Source organism: Melospiza melodia, chromosome 3 (genome assembly GCF_035770615.1).
Source record: "Melospiza melodia melodia isolate bMelMel2 chromosome 3, bMelMel2.pri, whole genome shotgun sequence".
Lineage (NCBI taxonomy): Eukaryota > Metazoa > Chordata > Aves > Passeriformes > Passerellidae > Melospiza > Melospiza melodia.
This window is the reverse complement of record NC_086196.1, coordinates 65900175-65922815: the sequence shown is the minus strand read 5'-3', so window position 1 is coordinate 65922815 and position 22641 is coordinate 65900175. Positions and strand designations below refer to the sequence as shown.

General features: G+C 38.5%; 1 protein-coding gene across 1 annotated transcript in view; it reads right to left on the bottom strand.

Moving 5' to 3' along the window:
• The window catches only part of THADA (THADA armadillo repeat containing), a 153049-nt gene that overhangs the window by 36106 nt on the left and 94302 nt on the right, over window positions 1-22641 (bottom strand). The window contains exon 31 of the mRNA XM_063152087.1: window positions 9680-9765. Coding sequence (XP_063008157.1) covers window positions 9680-9765 — 86 coding nt within the window. The remainder of the gene's footprint in view (window positions 1-9679; window positions 9766-22641) is intronic.

Here is a 22641-nt window from a genome sequence, read left to right as displayed (position 1 = left end):
TATTTTAAAGGTAAAAATGCACTAAAGGCAAATACAAAGATTAAAAAAACTTACATTTCTCCAGTATCTGTAAGAAGACAATTCATTGCCATGTAACTTTGCTATTTATAATTAAACACGAAGCACTGCTAAAAGCCTGTCCAAATAGTCCTACTAAATTCCTGAATTTGACATGAAGCCACAGCACAAATATAGATTCATTTTGTTGTCCATGAAGACATTTCCCTAAGCCTTCTATTTACAGTTAAATATCCTGCCCTTTCATATTCAGATTCTTCTAAAGCCATCTTAATTTGTTTGACATTTACACAGAAAGTTGACATGGTTGTACACTGTCTAGCACATAAGACAGAACCATTTCTGAGTAATTCTGGACACACTTCAAAGAAATTTATAAAAAATTTCTTTGTATTTATAAAAAATTTTCAGACATATTGCCCAGCCGCTAGCTCTGTCATTCACATTTTCACTCCAGTTTCTTTTCTGAAGGGATTTGATGCAGTCAGAGGAACCTCAGGATCAGTGCAAAGCCATCTCACAGCATTATCCTCTACATGACACAGCTGATTTCCATTTGATAGCAATACAAACTTGTATCTGTTACTTGCTACATTTCTAAAACCCCTCCAAACATGCCGGCATCACAGCACAACCTAGTATTAATGCCCGTGTCACACGACACGTATCCAACTGCCAGAATTCCTTAATTTCTGAACTGTCTGGTTGCCTTGGAGAGGGATTAGGCCTTCGTCTCACTTATTACACAGCCTGAGTCCACAGACAGCAGTTTAACAAGAGAAATAATCCCAGGCAGCTGAAAGGAAAAGGTTCAAGGTCAAGCACCTCAGTTCCAGAAGAGAAACAGCTTCGGTTTCGGAGCCCTGCACCCTCTCCTGTTCCTGCCTGCTCCCCTCCTCAGCTGCCTTTCAGCAACACACACACCCACTGCTCAGCTCTCCAAACCAAGAGTTTATTTGTAAGTATACTGCAAGAGAAAGGCTTTCATCTCCTGTCCACACTGCTTTACACTGAGGTAAGCTACATGCAAGCAGTAATGGGAAAGCTGGCAGGATGGAAGGGTCAAAGCTCCAGAGCAGGGAAAGGGAGAGTAGTATTAGGTACACACAGAAAGAGATAGAGAGGGAGCAAGAAAGAGAGAAAAAAAATTAGGGGAAAGTGGGGAGGGCGTCCTCCATTTTGTTGATGTCAATGCTGCCAACTTTGCCAAAGCCTACAACTCAGTATCAGAGAGAGTGGTGACCCTCCCATGGACTCCAGCTGGCCATGCACTGACCTTCCAACTCAGCAAACTTCCACTTGTATTTTGCAAGGCCAGCACAACTTATCTTTATGTCTTCATCTTTGAAGGGGAAAACTACTTGCATATAACAAACATAGCAGAGCTACTAGCTTGCAGAGACTGTGATACAAGAGTCTCTGGCAACAGATCCTCTTTTTCTGTACATATCAAATACTTCTGCTTTGGATAACTTCTTTTTTTCCCATGCAATTGTGAAAGACTGGACACTGTGGCTCATCTATTTTACAGCAAGTCTCTTTAAAACTGGATGTCTCAATGGCAAGGCCATCAGCAAAATAAGACTGTCTGAATATTTGCTTAGCCTCAAAACACCAGAAAGCAAATCCTCCTGCATTCATCTTCTGCTCCACATGCTCTCCAACACTCTTTTTTCACACAAATATGTACAAAAGGAAAGAATGCCCCTGTCTTATTACAATGCAGTGGAAATATTCTTGCTTTCAACTTCATCACTAAGAAGTCTTTCCAGGCTTTCATGTAAATGTTTTCTCATCTGCTTAGCTTTAAGTAAACTCTTTCCTTTGGCTTACATCAAAATATCCAACTAAACCAGAAAACCACACTGGTTCCCAAAGTAAATGTCAGCTTCTGTTGTTAAGATACAGTAACAACATACTTTTATTTACAAACACACATCACTGTAGAGTTTGAATGACCAGCTGCTGTGAGAAGGGAGAACAAATTTTGGCTAACCAAAGAAGGGTCCTGGCAAACAGCAGTCTCTCCAGGATGCTGACAGATGCAAAAGAGCCTTCAATAATTAAGTGGATTTAATTTTATTTTTTCCCCCTTAAGGATTGCTTCATTTGTGGGGCAGGAAGAATTTCAGCCTGCTTCTAGTACAGGAGACATCTTACACAACCACTTGGTTCTCTTCAACACCCGACACAAACATCCTCCGTCCCCCACACTGATGCATGCACACATCATCTATGGCACGGCATCTCAGTTTGAAGGGCTGGATTTTTAATCCTATTTGTGATCAACTGATGTTCTGTCATGTGTATGAAGTAAAATGGTCTTTCACCATCTGAAAATAAAGAGGAAAGGAAGAGGAGCATAAGGGAGTTAGCAGACTGGAGCAATCTCCAGTTATAAACCTCCTCAAAATTTAGCAGCTCCCTGCACCCTGCCTGTCCCTCTTCTGCTCCTCCCTGCAGTGGCAGGCAGCATCTATTCAGCCTGTTCCCAGAGCAAGCAGATACATGGAGCAATGACAGAAAAACCTCCCTGCTCAGGGAGTAACAAACCATCAGCTGATGGACAGCTCAGCTGATACTTCATGTCACAGGCACTACAGTCTGTTCAAAAGTGACAGAAGTAATCTGAATTCCTTCCATATTTAAATCTAAACTTGCTTCACCTCCTTGCAGAGTTGATACATTTCTGTAGGACTTGGTAATTTCGCAGTGATTATTTAGCTGCTGCCAAGTGGACAACTCTCCTGATCATCAGGTGTATGGTGTGAGGGGCTTCCTTCTGTACATGTGATTAGTATAGCTCTAAGTATTTGATTTAGATAAATATTGAGATTAAATCCTGTATGCAGGCCCTCAAGCATCCAAACCATCTCCCATGTTCCTTCCACAGGCTCCAGAAGAAAAGAACAAAGCAGGGGAAAAGGGGGGAAGTTACTACCAGCACCAGAAAACTTACTGACCCTCTGCAAGGGCAGACAAAAACTGCAAGAGCAGCAATAAAATGCTGCTTTGCCTGCAGTTATGGGAAGGGGCTCTGAGCATCAAAAATCTGGATATTCATCATTATTCAACAAGACCTACAAGAAAGCACAATTGTTTATGAACTGAGGTTAAAATCCACTCTCTAACTACCATCCACAGACATCTGAACAGATCATATGAATAGGGAGTAGGCTGAGAGGTAATCAGTGCCAAGAAGAGATTTTCCTAGACAAATACTAAAGAAAAGTATTTTCTTTCGTATTTTTCCTTTTTATTAAAAGTGGATTAGGCAAAGTCACTGCTAAATGGAAATAAAACCACAAAGAGAACAGAAAAGTCTGTTTCATTACACAGCCATACTAAGGTGACTGCTGGTGATCATAAAAAGGGCATATTTTAAGCAGGATGTTTTCTTTTAAAGACATCTGCAACTTCTTCAACATCAGATACTAGGCATCAGAACTCACAATACAATTCAAAACTACAAACATGACTGATTACCAGAATCCATGGATAATTTATTGTTGAGGACACAAGAATCCCACTGCATTTTGTACAGCATAAGGGAAAGTTTCCAAAGGAAAACAGAAGGGAAAAAAAAAAAACTCCATTATAACTGGACACTGAAACAGTTATTTTTATTTACAGGTATTTTTTGTTACAGCTTCTCTCTGGCCCAGCACTGTTTTTTCCAGTATTTTGCATCCATATAAATTTATAAAACCCCACAGAGACAGTGCAAGTCAGTCAGTGGTGCATGTTGGAATCTAAAGAGATTTTGATTTTGAAAGGATGAGCAGTCTCTGTCTTCACGTGGGGACAGAATTTTAACTGCTAACATTAATGAACATGACCAATTCCACTTTCCCCTAGTGTCACCCATCTCATGGAACACCTTCCATATTCCCTGCTCAACACAGCATTCCAGCAGTATTGTGCCTACCCTCCACAACCCTCCTCTGACCACTGCCTCTGCCATCATGCTAAAAACACTTTTGCTTTCCTCCTCCTCCACCTGTGTCACAAGTTCTGGCTCCAACATTTCTCTGACAGCTGTTGGTGTTGCAAATATCCATCTCCTTTCTCCAAAAATTTATTCTTTTCAGCTTTGGCCCATTTTGTTCTTCAGTCTCACACTAACTTTTGGGCAGTCTTTGGATCACTTCAAGATCCCTGACTTGTTCTGCCTCTGGCATTTTACTGTCCAGGCAACTTCCAGTCACTCCCTGTGTCTTGGACTTCCAACAATGCCACCCTCAACTTATTAATTCTCTTGTCTGCATTGAATTAGAACACTGAGTACCTAAAAGTATTTCCTTTCTACTTGTGTCTAATGTTAGTAGGCACAGGGCATTTAGATCATCCTATAAATGTTTTAAATCTTCACCTTTCTTAACTCAAAATAAAAACATTTACACCCAGTGCCACAGTCAATATACCAGCAAACTTTATATATTTTCTGATATAATAAACAAAAACTGCCTTCAGTATGTTAAGAGTAAATTTAACTATAATCTAATTAGACCAAATAACCAAAACACACATGAACAAGTTGCCAGTGTTTTTATTCAAATAATTTTTGGCCATACTTCTTCGGGATCCAGGAAAAGAAAATTCAAGTATGGCTAAAATAATTAACCCAGTTACCCTGTCACATTTTTATCATTCCAAAATCATGAGTTTATAAGTTAGCCTGCAGGAAAAACCTGGCTACCATCTTGCTTCTTACCAGAATAAGAAAAGATTAGGAACTATGATACAGAAAATAACATGGCCACAACCTTCAAATGCTATTTAAAAGACCTACAAATCGTGTAATTCAGGCAAACATTTAAGAGATTCCTATATAAAGAGCAATTTGTGCTTTGCATTGCAAAGCACGGCAAAGCATCCATAAGTTTGATAATTCATATTATTTCTATCAATGTATTTTATAACTTCCAATTAATAAGGACAAATATAACCAAGAGAATGATATTTGCTCTGTATGTTATTTTAAAAAGTATTGTATTTGAGGACAAAATCAGCATACAGTTGAAACAGTACCTCATGTTTCTCATCACACACACACACACACACACACGTGTAGTGCACAGTATTTTTTGCAACCATTTCTTTAGTTCATGAGCAGAATATAAGAATCTTAACCTACAAATACAGACAGTTTAGGTATTCAGAAGAAAGCAAGAAAATGGAATTATGCTTTTGCAAAACCCAAGGAAAGAAAATAAGTTAGAGTAGATTACTGGCTACTCCATTTTGGTATCAAAACAATCTCTCTATGAACTGGATTAATCATGTACATACTAAGGAACTGTTCCCATGGTTAACCACAACACTGGAGTTTGGTTAATTTCAAGAACTTTTATAAACTCTTCCACCTCAAATGGAAAAAGGAAAAATGCTTAGTTAGACTACAAGTGGCATCTTTTCCTAAAACATAGATTCAACCTATCTGACATCCCATTTAAATGTTTTCTCTTTCCCACCAAACTTGAATTTTGAAGACACTACACTTGACAACAGGCCAAACCAGATTGACAGCATATACACAGGACAAAGCAACAACTTGGCAGGATTATCTTTAGCAAAATTTTCTTTCATCTTTTCCCTCTTCTGTTCTACATCCTACTTCACTTACATTGACAGAGCTCTATCAACAAGTGCCATTTTTGGGAACACAACCCTGGCCAAAATGCACTTCTATTAGTCAAGTCCATTATAGAGAGTTGCATCAATTTTTCCCCTCACAAAACTACAAAATACTACAAGAAAACTTTTTCAAGATGTGAGCAAGAAGGAAAATGTGACCTCTGTCTTGTGGCATTCTTCATCTGTTACAGAGAGACAGAGCATGGCAGATCTGAGCTTTCGCTGCAATTCAACACTCTGGCTCCTGCATGAGCAGCACTGTGGATCACAGTAATGATCTCATCTTGCTGTTTTGCTGCAAACACCAATTGCCAGAAGATCTGAAGGCAGAATGTCTATGACAGATCCTCTCAGAAGTTCATATATTCAACAGAGGAATCTTATTTAGTGAAACAGTGTATCACAGCAGTCCTGTAGCCCATCTCTGAGAGCGCAGCAAAGTGTGTAACCTCAGATGCACACATGGATCTGGAGCTCTACAGACCTCTGCTTCTAACTCCTCCTGATCAAAACCTGTGAATTTGCAAATAACCATATACACAGCTAAGGCTGAACATGTTCTCACCTGGACTTGAGGTCATTTTCCCCACTCCAATCTGCCTACAAATGCTACTTTATTCCTCTGTAATATTTGAAGCAGGATAGAAGTGCCAGAATATTCTCTGCAAAAGGACTGCATTGTTCTCCCAGGAGAATGAAAAGGCCTAAACATCTGTGATTTCTGATCTATAAAACAGGTAATGTGGAGAAAATACATCAAAGAGGTCTGCAAGAACAAATTCCCTGGACACTACTAATAACTATTAGTAGTGACAATAGACATTAGCTCATCAAATAATCCTATAGCTGGTAAGAACTTTCTTTACTCTCAATAAAGGTAAAATAGTATTTCTATATTTCTATTTTTTCTTTTTTTTTTTAAGGCTTGCTTCCAACCACAATTGATAACAGAATCAAAATATTTTTAAGTTTATATAGTCTTGGCTATATGTACTGTCTCAGCACATCTGAAAGCCCTTAGACATATCAGGAGCTGAGAAAAAAGTTCTAGATTTTGCCTATCACCTCAAGGAAAGAAAACTGTCTTTTCCCAGTGACATGAATCAGGCAACACTTCCATCCAGTCCAGCAAACAGGAATAACTATGGGGTTCGGGGGTTGTTTTGTTTTGTTTAAGATAAATAATCATCATTTAACCAGCAGTACATTTTTAGCTGGACAAGATGCTTTTGGTATCCATTACTCCTTCCTTAGCCAACATTTTAAAGACGATGTTTTCTGAATTTGTGAAGTAAATTCCCTAAGGGCTATCCTGCACTTTAAGAGACAGATTTTATTAATTGAAAACAACAAATCACTTACAGAAAATAATCATAATGTAGGAAAGGCCTAGGCAGAGCTGTTCTCTGAAAACCTCTTTGTAATTGTAGCCTCTTTAGACAGGCATAATCAATTAGAAGTGGTCTGATTTTAACCAGTTGCAGGCTCATTACATTGCATTCCCATTTCTGTTGATGAAAATCAGTTTCAGCCTGTGGCCTGGAACTCATATACAGCACTTCCTGGGGCCTCTTAGATAAACACATCAAGAAACAGTTTTATTTGGATTTGTCCCTCACCCTTTATTCATTGAAACAACTTTACAAATCAAGATTAGAACAGAGAAAAATTGGCTCATAACCAGAGATATGCATATATGAGTAAGATATTTAATCTGAGAAAAGTATAACGCTTCAATTAATAATTATATCTTTAAAACATTTAACTGGGAGACTCAAAACATTCAGTTTTAACTGGTGAGTTTAGTCTTTCTCTAACTGTGTCATGGGACACTCAGTTTCTATTTAATATAAACACATAACTCCTTCCTTTCAGAAGAGCTTCTTGCCTGTGATACATAAAATTGTCCCAAATGTATCTTTAGGTTTTCAAAACAGTACTTCCAGCCTAAATTTTTACTCTCTGTAGACACTGCCTGAAATATGTAATTTTAAACCTACCTAGGAATGAAACTTTTAAACAAAACAAAACTGATGAACTCTGCCCAAGCAGAGAGACTCTGCAAAAATAATTGCTTTCCTTCTGCAGAAATTGTACCTTACAGCACCCAGGTTTGGTACAGTCCACATGAGCTTTGAAAAAGAAATGAATTCACTACAGTTGGTAATCCAGCCACAGCATGGTGCAGCCCCTCAGGCTCAAAGGGCTATTCACAAGTCAGGAGCATTAAAAAAAAGGAAGGGAGTTTCCTGGTGTGGAGAGCTCCATAAAAGTCTTTGCAAATGTGCAGCAATTGTTTAAAAACCAGAACAGACAAAAAACCCCAAGGATAACTGAAATAGGAAAGAGACTGATAAAGGAAATGCAATGCCCAGTAAGTAAGCAAAAGCAGGAGCCCTCCCCTGGAGTACTGGCTGTTCCTTCCTAAAAGAAAATATAAAAATAGAGCTGAAGGGCAAGTGGCAAGAATAATCAGAAGATGAAAAAAATCTTCAGATGAAGAGAATACAGAAAAACCAGGATGATTCATACCATAAAGGATCTGAACAGTGGTAGAGGACCATGTTAAAAAACTGGAAAAAATAATATTCCCAAAAGGATCTCTCTTTTAAAAAGTAGTATTCAAAGTAAAAGGGTGATGAGCCCAAATATGGTTGAAGGAGGTTTTGGAGGTTTTTTTTTGTTTATTTTGTAGTTGTGATACACAGCTAAACTTTTTAATGTACTGCAAAGGATTATCTCTAAGGCCAATGGCATATGAAGATCTAAAATGCTTTATTCTGTAGTAATAAAAAAAAAAAGAAAATATATTTTTAATAGAAGAATTATTGTTGGTAGGTATAGCTTAGCTCAAGAAAAACCAGTAAATAGCCAGGAAAAAAATCATCCCTGAAGACATGTTATATTGAAACTGCTTTAGATAAAGTGGTGCATTTCACCCTATAAAGAATGTGGCCCTTGCCTAGTCACTCTGTATGCCTGTCCTTCTGTTGTAAGGGCTAATTCTGCATCAATCTGTCTGAAGAAGTTGATTGCAGACATGTTCATCACCAATTTGCTTTCCTAAAAACTATCCCTATTTGAACTGTACATTTACAAGAAATCACACTAATAGCAATTTTTAAATTAGAATGGAACTACCTCAACTAAAGGTCTAGGCAAAAAAAAAGCAAAAGGAATTGGTTTTATAATTAATAATGCTCACAACATGTCTCTGAAATAAAGAATGGTTCCAGTGACTTAAATGCAGCATTAAAATTTTAAATAAAATGACAGAACTATTTACTAATTGCCTTCCTGGACTGACAAGGTAATTTATTACTCACTTCTTCATAAGTGAACAAAACAGGCCCACAAGGAAGCTACTTACAGCTGACTGAAAGCTGCCCACACACTGGCACACGTGAAAGGCTGTACCTTCCTCCCTGCCTTTGTTTTTTCTTATTGTTCACAGCTTGTTTTGTACTGTTGCTAACTGTAATCTACAACATTAAAACCACTGATAGTTCTTACTGGTCCTTCAAAAAATTCCCATTGATAAAGAATCAAAATGAAAAAAGAAACTGAAATAATCTCTCAGAGTTGTTTTTTATAAAACTTCTGAACATTAGAAAACCCTTTCCCTGAAATTATTTCAGGTGTCTCACGAAAAAAACATTTCTGTGGTTTTCTGGAAAGGTTAAAGTTACAATAGTCCAGGATGTGGATTTTGGATTAAAAAACCATTTTGGAACATGAAAAGGAACTTTTTTGTTGCTAGCCATTCTAGAACTAGAAATACTGCAAGATCATCACTTCAAGCCTTGACATGGAACTGTGCCTCAGTTTTCTCCTCAACAAAACCTAGGACAAGTTCTTGAGAAAGGCAGAATAAAGGGCTTTCTTCCACAAGGCAGCTAAAGGATTCCACAAGTCAGTAGATACCCTAAGCACAAGTAATATACTGTTGTTTCTCCAGGTTAAACAGAGCTCAGAAATAGATATAAATATTAAATCTGATGTATAGAACAGTATATTCACTTACCTTGCTTTTGAAACTTCTCCAGGTGAGTACTCAACATCACAAGAACATCAAGATAGGCAGCTCTGGTCACTAAACAAGGATTTAGCCTAAAAGAAAAAAAATCATGTTTTTAAAGCTTAAATCCTTATAACCTTATGCTCAGAAACAGCAGAAAACAAACTAGTTTGGCATGTCTGCTTTAATTAACGACAATAAACTACTGGTCAAATTAGAATGCATATATAAAATAACTAGGACAAGTTATCTAAGCTTCACTTCCTGGTCCATTCTGAGTGACAGTCTCCCTTGCAGAATTGCAAAACCTCCTTCTCCAGCCATTGCACTGAATGGCATTTGATACATTTCATTATTACTGGATGAACCAGCTTGTTGTAGCACCTACTGGGTCTTTTTGTTTATAAATAATGTGTGTAATTAAATGCATCAGCAAAAACAAGTCTTCAGTTCTTACTTTTACAGCTCATGAACGAGAAACTTCCCTTGCAAGGTACCTGCTACACCTTTTTAATGGCCATAGCTCTCTCACAGTTCTGATGAAGACCAGAGGCGTTCATGTTTTTAAAATCAGGTATTTCTTTTTCCAAACAAGGATATTTGGGATTTTGTGTATATAATGGAAATTGGTAATAAGCTACTTCCTGCTCCACCTTTTCAATCTGCAAGTGAGAAACATCTATTTTCTCTCCAATTAGAAAAATAAAATTAGGTTAAAAACCTTCATTTTTCTTTGTATTACTATCACTGAAACATACTTAGCCATAAAAACTCTTTATAGATATAACTTAAAATGTGAACAAACAGGAAATCTAGTTCAAAACACAGAAATTATTCTGAAGAGCCCAATGGGACTTGTACTAAAACAAAAACTTTCAGACTCAAGCAACACAAGCTTGAGGTATGACTAATTCTGTTCAGTATTTCATTTTTATTTTATCTGGCACTTTCTTTGTATGCTTATCTTAATGTTTGAAACTCTTTCAAAAATTGTTAATTAAAAATGTTCCAACAAATATTCTGAACTCTAGCATCTTTAAAATTCAAGAAAAAAAAAATCTTTTTCAAGTAAGATAAGTGATGACGACACAAAAATGAAAGGTTTGAGGCTCTTGCATAGTTTGGTCTCTGTATTTGCCTATGGAGAGTTAGCCTGTGAACCTATTAAAACAGACAACTTTAACCAGAAATATTGCTCTCACCTTCAGTAATAAACTCTGCAAGAAGCCTAAAATACTTATGCTTTGTTTTATGGCCTACAATATAAGGCATCCACACAACACACAGCAGAATATGTGCTACCAGGATCTCTCTTCAGAAGAGCTTTCTTCTCCTTTTGCATAAAAAGAGACTTTTTGGACACTTTCTCACTAGTGAAGAAGTCTAAGTTCATACCTTCCCAAACTTCTTCATGCTTGCCTCCAAGCTCAAGAACTACAAGCTGCCTGATGAGAAGATGCATCATCAACAAGAACCAAAGCCTTAAGAAGCCAAAGCAATTTTAATATGGCCTATTTTTGCAGAGTCATATTAGGCAGACTTAATTTCTATCCCCTCTGATTAAGCAAAGATTTTTCCTCTGTCTTGGGCATTCAGTTGCTGCCTAAGTTGTTCTTCACAAAAGTGAATGAAAACACAAGCAAGAAATACTCATGGAGTTGGGAGCTCAAGCCATGAGAAAACAGAGGGATCAGTCAAAGGCTAAGAAGCAAAACAAACTACAAGAGGTCTCTCACAAATGGATGAAAGCAGCCACAAGTTTCCAGCCAATATGAGGAACCTAATGGGTCTACTGCACTTCTGCTCCCTCAAAAAAATGGAAGACTTGCTTATCATTCCATGTTTTCAGTGGAAAGAAAATTTCCAACATACAAACTGTGCCCTGGGCAAAACATGGCTGATGCAACTTTTACTGAAGAAGAGGCAACAGCAACACTGGCATGTTTGTTATTCTGGTCCACCTTTTAAGCACTTACCACTTCATTTAAAGTATGTGCATATGCATGCTTTGATTTTGAAATGAGACTTTTCCAGCATAAAACATGCCAAATGTTTGTCCTTGGCTGGTTCTGTTGCACTGGTGAATTCTCATCCGTATGTGCCAGACGGACACAACAGGAAATTCAGTTTTCCAAAACAAAGTGCTGTTCAGTGTTGTTCAGACTGTAGCAGAAAGCTCAGTCTTGAAGACAATCAAACTGTGATTTATGTAACAGATCTGACAGCCAAAAATCACAATGCTGAACACTTCAAGTGATGCACTGCACAGTATTTAACACAACCTGTTTGTGCAGAACTTCAGCAACACAAGGGGGAACAGTACAAGATGTTTCCTTTTTAACACCAAGACCAATAAAGTGGAGTTCTCATTAACAAGATTTGAGGAAATTTGTCTCCAAACAAGAAAGTCGCATCAGTAGCAAAAGGTGGGAGCTCCAGACATCTGGAACAGCATCCCTTTTTTCTGTCCAAAATCCAAAAATTATTTCATTTCCCTTCCAACCTGGTTATTAATGGAAACAAATACATCATAGGCTCACTCCAGATGATAAACTGTACATGACTCTGAATGGGGTAGAGCTAGAGACAGTTAGGACTCTCCTGTCTAAGGGTATATCTACACAGAAATATCAAATAGCTATCAAAACAATATTCATACTATACACATCTATACTAATAGCAGCCATGTGATGCCAGGGCATAGATCCACACCTGATTAAAGCAATGCTCTGTCTATGCTAGCCAGTAGTTTAGTGTAACAACAGCACATCTGGAAGTCAAAGAGCTGTCACCAAAGACCCAATGGCCACCCGACGTACTGTGTCCAGATGCCTTAAACCATCATTTTCACAAGTTCAAATTGTTGTTTTGTGTTTGGATATAGAGCTTATAGCCAGCCTGCTCCTGGAATCTTACTGCACTTAGGAGCTTGCCCCACACTTTTTAGTACTTCTTGATAGTGGTCTCACTTGGAGCTTGACTGTTCAGGTGGAAATAAAAATCAGGTCCCAGCCAACTGCTGCATTAAACTGCACTAACAGCTAATGCTGCAGAATGTTTCAATGCACTGGACCAAAGAGAGGCCAAAGGCTGTCTGCCCTGGGTATTATGTGAAAGTCAAGGCACAGACTGGACCTGCCAGGCAGAGGGAAGGAAAACTCCTGCAACAGGCAGGAACAGAAAGGATTATTACTTTGGATTACTACTTAGCAAGAATAAGAAAACATATTTCTAATGTAATCAAGGAGACAAAATGACTATGGGAGGAGCTGCTGTGTCCTCACCAGATCATCCTATGAGGATGGGCTATGGGAATTGGGATTGCTCAGCCTCAAAAATACTGCAGCCTTCCAGTACCTAAAGGGAGCCTGCAAGAGAGAGACTTTACAAGAGCCTGTAGCAACAGGACAAGGGGGAATGGATTCAAACTCAGTGAGAGCAGGCTTAGATTATATATTAAGAGGAAATCCTTTGCTTTGAGGGTGGTGAGGCACTGGAATAGGCTGCCCAGAGCAGTCGTGGATGCCCCATCCCTGGAGGTGTTCAAGGCCAGGTTGGATGGGGCTCTGAAGAGCCTCTTCTAGTGGAAGGTGTCCCAAGCTCACAGCAGAGGAGTAGGAACCAGGTGAAGCTCACAGCAGAGGAGTAGGAACCAGGTGATCTTTAAGGTCCCTTTCAACCTAGGTGATGTTATGATTCTACGACCACAAAAGCCCACAGAATATACAAGACCACTGAAAGGACACAAGTCACTAAAGTTGGACTGAAGATTTTAAAGGGCTTACGCCTTTTTTTTTTTTTTGTAATTGCCCAAAGCTCTGGCCTGACAGTATCTTCACTATGATGGAAACAGATGTCTTTTTTTCCTAACTATTTTAGGTAGGCCTGGCTGAACAGTTGAAAATCTGAAAACACAGGTGCCAGTTTGCATAATATTGACACTTCACAGCAGATTTCTGGATTAATTCTGAAAATAAAAGTCTTCCAAACTTACTCAACTTCTTGTCATTAATGATGAACAAGTGATTGGGGATAGAATAGAGAGACTTCTTTGCAATTGCATTTTCAATTCTGGCATGTGAATATAAAATTTAAAAAGAGTTCAAGACGCTTGCAGGAGGAAACCTTTTGTTAGCTGTTAGGAGTCCAGGGAGTTTTTTCCAAAGACAAAGGTTAATGGAGTTAGAGTCAGTTAAAATTCACAGGCTCCCATTCACAGGCCTTTGAAGAGGCCTAGGTTAAGCATTTATAGAACATTATATGACCAGAGTAACAAAGAGCTATTTGTTTCCAACAAGGAACTGCCTGGTAGGTGAATGAGGAAGCATTCCCTGCAGGAGATGCAAATCAGATTGGGCAGGCTCAGAAGCTCCATGTGCAACACTGGGGTTTGCTCCAGCTGGCCTTGGCTACCTACAGTAGCAGTAGGGCTGCTTTGATTTCTGCTCTGCCTTTACCTCCACTAAGCACCACTGATTGCAGCTTAGGACTATGCAACTGAAATCAATCCTAGACTATCACAGCTTGCAGCTCTACAAATATTATCTTTAAAATGTTTGATTCACCTTTTATAGTTAAGTCATGCTGAATTTGAGGTAGTCATTTGTTTGCTTATTTTGGATGGCAGATCTAATGCAAACCAAGCTGGCATTTATTGAAGAAATCAGCAATATGTGGTCACAGACCTCCCATGTACTTGGCTCCCACAACTTCATTGCTTCAACTCTATCAGAAACACATGGCTTAACTTTTAAAAATTCAGTTTCTCCTGTATTACTGTTTAATTTAAACAAGATCAACATTAATGAATTATGGAGCAAATTACCTTTTTTTCCAAGAGAAACAACAAGGAGCAAAGAACATGGAAAGCTCACACATTTAGCCTCAGTTCTGTCAGAACACTGGGAAAAAGACAATCTCTTGCTTCTGTAACCACCAAGATTTGAAGAGGCCCTTAAACAGCATTTCTGCTTATTAAAGGGCACCATTTATAACCATCCAGATTTCTGTATTAAAGTCAGGATGCCAACACTCCTTTATAGCAAGGACCAAAGAATTTTGATGCACAGCTTCTGCAGATTCTCATTATCTTCCCAAACCCCCAATTTGCAATGACAGTCAGATGACTTAAAAAGCTGACAGCTATTTTATCCTGGATCATTCCTCTTTTTCCACCTCACTTCAAGATGAGCAACAACAACTGTAACATTAATTTATTGCATTTGTTACATAAATAAGACAGATACAAGGTAGTGATTATGAAATCAAAGCAGTTCGTGTTAATGTTTATTACATTAGGTTTTGGTTATTCTAGAAATTCAATGTTTTCCAAAGAGCTCGTTTATTTTGCTCATATTTTTCCTCATTAGGAAACAGATGTTGGAAAACTACTAGCAGCACAAGCACTATTTAATATACAGCAACTTACAATATTTACTAAAAATGTAACAACATAAAAATCAAAGTATATTTCCTCAAACTCTCAATGAGCACTAAGAAATTTCAAATGTATCCGGACAACTAATGTCTTTCAAATAAAAATCCACAATATCTCTCTTGTGAATGAGGTTAGCTACAGGTATCTTAGTGTAGTTAGCTGTCTTAGGAATTCCTAAAACCTTTTATAAGAGGTCTCAGAAAACTCTGCATTTTGGAGTCTCCAAGCTTTTAGAAACGTCTGAAAGACTGCAGATTTTTTACCCAGTGCTGCCTTATGAATCTTTTAAACTTCTAATCTTATTTCTGAAATGGGAATAGCACTTTATTACCTAACTAACAAAATAGAATTTCCTCCTAATAATGTAACATGTACATTACAGGTCTGGTCACAGTAAAACAGTAAATAATTAACAGTGTCTGACAATGTTTTTTTAATACAGTGTTTAAGTGACTCTTAGCAACTCAGATTGGTTAATTTCAGCTCCAAACTGTAAAAATTGGTGACAAGATTTGGATAATGAATTGAGTTGATGTAGAACTTTAGTCAAAATTATACAACTTACAAGTCACCTACAAATCCTTGTATTTTGTCCAAAACCATCAAAACACACTCTTAAGCATCAGGATTAAGACACCAGAACTGGCAAGATCACAATGGCAACCCCTTCAGAGGTCAATCACAGCTACCTCGTGAAGAAAAAGAGATTCATCTTAATAATTTGCGTGATTGCTTTCATTTCAATTTTTGAAGTGATCAATTAATTAAATGAACTGCCTACTCCCTCTCTGGTCTTCAATGAAAAAGCCACTCTTACTGTAATGCTGTATGCTTCTGGAGCCTGTAGAAAGGCTGGAAAGGACTAAAGTTCCTGGAAGGAAGACCTGTTCTTATGATTAAACTTACCAATATAATTTAAGGAAAAGTCCCATAATAAAAGAAACACTATAATTACTAAACACTGCCCTATTCTTCTGTGCATATAACATGTCATTGTTAAAGAAATTAATATTTTAGTTGGCAGAAAATAGATCAGCTTACTGGTCATGAATTTAAACCCCAAATTCTCCTACTTTCTAGCCACCAATATTACAAACAGTTTTTTATTCCAACAGATCAATAGAATTTGTTTCCTGAACATCATATTCAAGTTAATGCACAGGATGCAATTGCACAAATTATTGTATTTCTGAACTGCATAAACATTTCCGGTAAGTCAAAATTTTAGGAACATTAGAGGCTGGATTTTCATCTTTAGCACTACATAAACACAGGAAAGAATTTTTACTAAGTCCAACATGACAAAGATGGTATTTAGGGATGGGATCTGTGCAACTTCCTATTATGAGTTTCCCACTGTGCCTTTGTCTTCCATAATCTCAGCTTTTGTGGCTGGCACACTGGCAACTAAATTTTGGGTTTACAGTTTATCTTCCCCTCTCTACCAACTCCCAGCGGAATGCCCAATCTCCAAAAGTATTTCTCCTTCTGGTGGCCAGATTCTTCTGATATGTGACCTGCCATTGTGTCAGCTAAAACACCTTCTAAACACACCAAAAAGTGATGTCTTGAGTCTTAACCTGTGACATCTGTGATGTCTTGAGTCTTGATACAGCCAACTCTACATAATCCTTGAGGGCTGTCCATGGGGAGCTCTATCCTTGGAGAGTTGCTGATGAACTGTAGCAGCCTGAATTGCTGCTAGTAAAGCCCAGGGTAAGAAATAAAAAAGGGCCTTTGCATGGCATCCAGAGATGTTTAATTCAGCTGTGTGGTGAGATGTTCAGAGTCCCCAGCACACACACATAGAGGGTCCAAGCTTATCAGTCAGAGGGTGTGAACCTGTTCTTGGGGGAGTACAAAGATAAGGACCAGTCAGGGAATAGGGAGGAAGTGGCCCAGGGACATAGGAACAGACACAGGAACAGGGGAACGAGCCAATGGGGTCTTAACAGCTTTTTGAGGTAAGTTTCTTGTGTCTCTCTAAACCAAGGAATGCCCCCCAGGGTCTCCACAATGAACCAGGCCAAGCTGGCTTTGGGCTGACCACATTTTACCTGCAGGGTGATCTGGTAAAGGACCAGATGTCATTTATGGAGGTGACAAAGCTTATGGAAATCACTCCTACACGTACAGCGAGCAGCTGATTAAAAGATTAAATCTTCTCCTGTTGTTTTGGTTATTAACTTTCAAATTCTGCAGTATTCTAAAGACTGAGGTTTTTGGGGGTGTATTTGTTTAGAGGGCAGCATTCATATTTTAATCTGTTTTCTCTCAGAGCCCACATCTGCAGCACTGAATCAACATGCATGGCCTTCCTCTTGTCTTCTTAAGGAGACATTAATAATGGATTTAATTATTAAACTTTGTCCATAGCATTTGTAACCATGTAATACAAAACCAGCCCATCAATGAACATCACGGCCAACAGACCTACATTTAATGGAAAGCATTTAAAAAAGTAATAATGAAGCCTGCACTACCAAGTAAACCTTGCTGAGTTCCTGGAAGTGCAGGAACACGCACATAGAAACAGAAATACAAACATCAGTAAAAGTGCATCTGCTTGCCTACTTGGTGCTGTTGAGATCCTCTCCAAGTAATTACCATGTGCACAGTCCCCTCACTTGCCCATTCTATAGGGACAGCTCATCCAGCATCAGAGCAGGCATTGTCTCCAAAGAGAGTTGCTAGTCTGGTGATTTAAGTTTTTCTACCATCCTCAAAGGCAGACTATTATGTTGTTTTTAGTTTCCTGGTAAAGGCAGAGAATTTATTGCTTCAAAAAGAAGCTACACAAATCATTTTTTCATTGTGATACCACCAAGAACATCCTGAGTTTCAGCTATTAAGAAAAACTAATTTGTGCTCCAGCTGTCCTTGGTGAATGATATTGAAAGGCTGTGTTTTGTTGGTGTTGTTTTTAACATACCTGAATGATAAAATAATCCTGGCTGTTCTCTTTTGTGTTCTCTTAATGAGAACCTCATGTGATCCCTAAGCAACATCCTAAAAAACTTAAGAGGTCAAACTAATCCCATGTGCAAATTTAATGAATTTTATACAATTAAATCAAGGGGCTTATGCACAAAGAAAAAGCTAGGAAAACTCTAATGCTTATTTACTGAAAAGCATTTTCAGATATAAGTGAGGATTTATGCCCAAAATTTGTAATTGTACATTGTTTCTGCCTACTCCAAATGCTGCACTGGTGGAGGGAACACCTTAAACAACCTCATCCAAAACTTAGTATTTGTGGAATGTTCCTAGTTAAGCTAGGAATATACCTATGAACCAGAGTCAAACATTATTTTATCTTATGCAAAGTACATCTTAAACTTCAGCCTGAAGTCCAAATATCTCTACTGATATCCAAAGTGGGTGTTCCAAAACAAGCAATCACCAACTGCCTAAATAAACAGTCTGTAGCTGTGTTAAACATACTGTTATCAAAACTGGTGAAAGAGTGGACTTGGAGCAGCAGAGAAACCTAAATTAGCCTGCTAAAAGCACGTAAGATTTAAATTAGTGCCTCTAGGAATACATTTATGAGCAATGACGTGCTATGACTGTTCCCAAAAACAAAGACAAACGAGGCTAAACAAGGCCCATGGGTTAGAACGTGCAGATTAACAAATTACTGGTGAGTCAGCACCAAGCCTGACAGAGCTCAAGAAGTATTTGGACAATGCTCTCAGGCACATGGTGTGACTCTTGGGGATGGCCAGGAGCTGGACTCGATGATCCTTGCGGGTCCCTTCCAACTCAGCATTTTCTGTGATTCTGTGAGCTGTTCATACTGGTACGCTTCATTTTCAGCTGGAACAGGACAACAAAAATTTCCTTTCACATTTTGTGTGTACAAGGGTAAACAGAAATTATTGCTCCAGCTTACAAGAAGTTAAGTTCTCAATTTGAAACCTGGTAAATAAACTTCTGCAGAGAAAGGCTCAATCATTAAAACTATTTTCGAGTTTTGAACTTGGCTGTACAAGACATACAGACCTAATGAACAAAGATAAATAACTGCAGTTCTCAATGTGTAGATTTTAAAGACAGAAATGAAAAAGTGGAAAGGTTAGAAAACAGGGAGATGTCAAGTGCAAACATGGCCTCAGAAGGACAAGAAGGTTCATCTAGATGTAGCAGAAGAAGAAGAGGCAAGAGTACTAAAACAAGAGGAGGACTTCCCTCTCTGCCAAGGAGGATAACCTTACATTCTCCCCACTTCTTGCTGTTTTCAAAGTACAAAAAACCATTTCAACTCCCAAATAAGGACCACTTCAAAAATCACAGAGAGGCTGCTTGCAAAGCGGCAGAGAGCAATAGGCATATTGCACCTCTGGCTAGGTATGCCTGCATGTGCCCCTGCTTTGTCTGTAATAGTGTGCTCACTAGAAGTCACCACTGTCTCTCCTAAGAGCTCCAGGAGAAAAAAAATGCATATTTAGGTTACAGTCTGAGCCATGAAGTCCTGAAACCACAAAGAGGCCACATTCTTGCTTTCTAAACAGATGGCCTAAAGGCACTTCACATGAAGTTCCTCCTAGGAAGGACCCAAGACTGCTCATCTGCCTGCTGTCACTCACACAGCACTGCCAAAAGCAGAGGGGGAAAAGGGATATAACAGGCTTGATGGAGTGCCATGGCCATCAAAACTTGGCAAGTCACCATACTCTGTAGGGCTATAAAATACTGAGGAGATAGATTTTCCTCAATCAAAGCAGTCATAGCTGGATCATGGGGGAATCAGCCAGGGGAAAAGCAAGCAGCACATATCTCAGTGAACAGTAAACCTCGTGTTGAGCCCGTGCCTAAAATAACTTCTGCATCTATTTGTTCTGCGAGCTTGAATCTTGTGCAGGACCCATTTGTATTTTTAACAGTGCCAACCATAAAGCAGAGAGCTGTAAGCAGCAGCACTGCAGAGCACTACAGGGTCATTTGATTTACAAAAACACCGCAGGTGGTCCATTCCAGATGAACCCGCGACTCCTTGCAAAACGCAAAGCCAACTGGTTTTATACACGGCTGTTCCTCACAGGTCAGTTTCAAGAAAGCCACCTTCTTAGAAGTAAACTCTCCCAGTGCAGACAAGCTCTCAGCTAAGAAATGGCACATGGCTAGAGGTTAGCAGAGTATGTTATTTGACTTCTGGCAGAACCTCAAAGTCTTTTCCCCCTCCTGTGGTCTCCAGTAAGTAGGAAGGCGGAAAAAGAAAATCCAACTCAAAGTGCTGAAAAGCAGCATCCTACAGCAAAGCCATGCAATGACATGACTTCTCAAATTTTCCAATACCAATACTTTGCCATGCCAAAGGCTACAAATTAAACAAGAGAGATATTTCTGAGACTTCTGTACAACGTGTTACCAAATCCAAAGGCTGCTCTTCTAGCGTTCTGTATTTGTTAAGCAGAAGGCATCTCAAGTTAGTCTTGTAACTCCCTGGTACGCAGTTGAGGTAAAAACTTTTTTTTAAAGTTTTAAAATTTTTTTTTAATTTATTAAAAAAATAATTCATGACAGAGCTTTGAACTCTTTCAAAGATTTAGCTTGATAAACGGATCATATTTCAAAGCTTTCATCAGACTAATTTACATCATTTCATTCCATCACAGTTCTCCAACAAAACAGATTCTATATATTTTTTAAAATTTCTGTTGTCAAAGACCCTGCATCTTCCACATTTGCAAAAACTGTAGTAAACAAACTCTGGTGCGGAGGTGAAGGAAAGCAGTAACATTACTAAACCACTTTATACTAACTAACAGGTATATTCAAAACTAAAAAAAAAACTACCAAGTGAAGTATAAACATACACCTTCAACCATCGCCTTGAGAAGTGGATAAAAGGCAGGTCTCATTCAAAACATCAAAAATGAAAATATTGGTTTTGAAATGTTAATGTTTGGAAGGTATAAAAAAAAAGCCAAGAAGAAAAAGCAGCCATGCCCCATCAGTATGAGAAGTCTGCCTTCACAACAGACAGAAAATAGCAGCTGAAAAAAGTGAATGCTTCATGAAATTCGATTTGGGGAATGTGACCCATTATTTTATTCTCTAAAGGAAAATCAGGGCATAGCACGGAGAAGAAAAAAGAGATTAGTATATTACATGGAATGTGCAACAGAATTTTGAGCTATTCTACACCAATAAATCCTGATGAAAGGAAATAACATTCTGGCACTGAAAAGACAAAGAAAACCCTAAAACCAAAACCCAAACAAAAAAACCCCCATCCAGTTCAGGAAACCATTGAAAACTATAATCTTTCCTCCAAATACATACACATGACAACTGAGCCTCATTTTAAGAGCTACATATGCAATCCAAAGTTTTGTAATTCAAGATTTTCAGAGAAGTTTGTTCCACAGTACAAAGGAAGTACATAGTTGAAAGAACACCAGCAAGAACTTAACAGAACTAGCACAGAAATGTGATTGAAAATTGATGTTTGGAAATAACTCCCCAGATTCACAAACCACTTTCCTGTTATTTTAACTTTCTTTTAGCCATTTAAGATTAACAGTGAGTGCCTCTTATACCCTCTTTTCAAACAGTCTCTGCCCTGCAGTATCGGTGACATGGTAAATTATCTCCTTATGGAAAAGGCAGAAAAGCCAGATGGGGATCCATTAACTTCTCTCTGTGGTGCTCATTCTCTTTGCCTGAACAGAAATAAGGCAGGAATGTCTGTACATGACTGAGGGTCCAGCCAGCCATCACCCTCTCTGACAGCAGCAAATGCATACCAAGAAGTCCAACAACAGGGCAAGAATAAAGTGCTGGTTTCCTAATAGGCTCTCCCAACACCCAGAAACCCACACACACAAACAGTTTCACAACTCGGTTTCCAAGCAACCTTCTACAACTCCTTTAGAACAAGAAAAGGAAAAGCAAGAACAAGACCCTCACACTCCACTGTTGATCACAGAGCAGTTGTTCAACTTCACCCAGTCAACTACCAACAGTAAAGCTGCACCCTGAATGCGGGACACTAAAACAGCCAGAAAACACCATTTCAATATCCTTTTTTGTTTGGGTTGCTTCTTGGAGGTTTTTCCCTTTGCTTTTTTTATTTTTAATTACACCACCACACTGAATACATTTATTTAAAGCAAAAGTTAAGGGAATTACAGAGTCAGTCAATCAGGAAGGAAGGACACTTTAGCTCAAAGTGTGCAAGAACGTAAAGTACATTAGAAATTTGCAAAAATAGTTCCTACCAGTTAAAATCCCCATGCTTTAAGTTAGTGTTGCAAGGCTGCATGCTCGTTGTTGTGGTGTGCTGTAATGTCCCATTTTGGACTAATACAAAATTTTACTGTCTGGGGAAAAAGACATTCTAAAATCCTTTATGTATAGCATTAACTGCATTGTTGAGAACTATGACAAGGAGGCTACAACAAACTGACAAAATTAAAATGTGCTCCTGACAGGGAGCTAATATCAGCACATACAGCTGTGAGCTTTTACAGGCAAGTGAAAGAGAAAACAATTCTTTTCAGGAAAACACCTTTACTGTGCACAA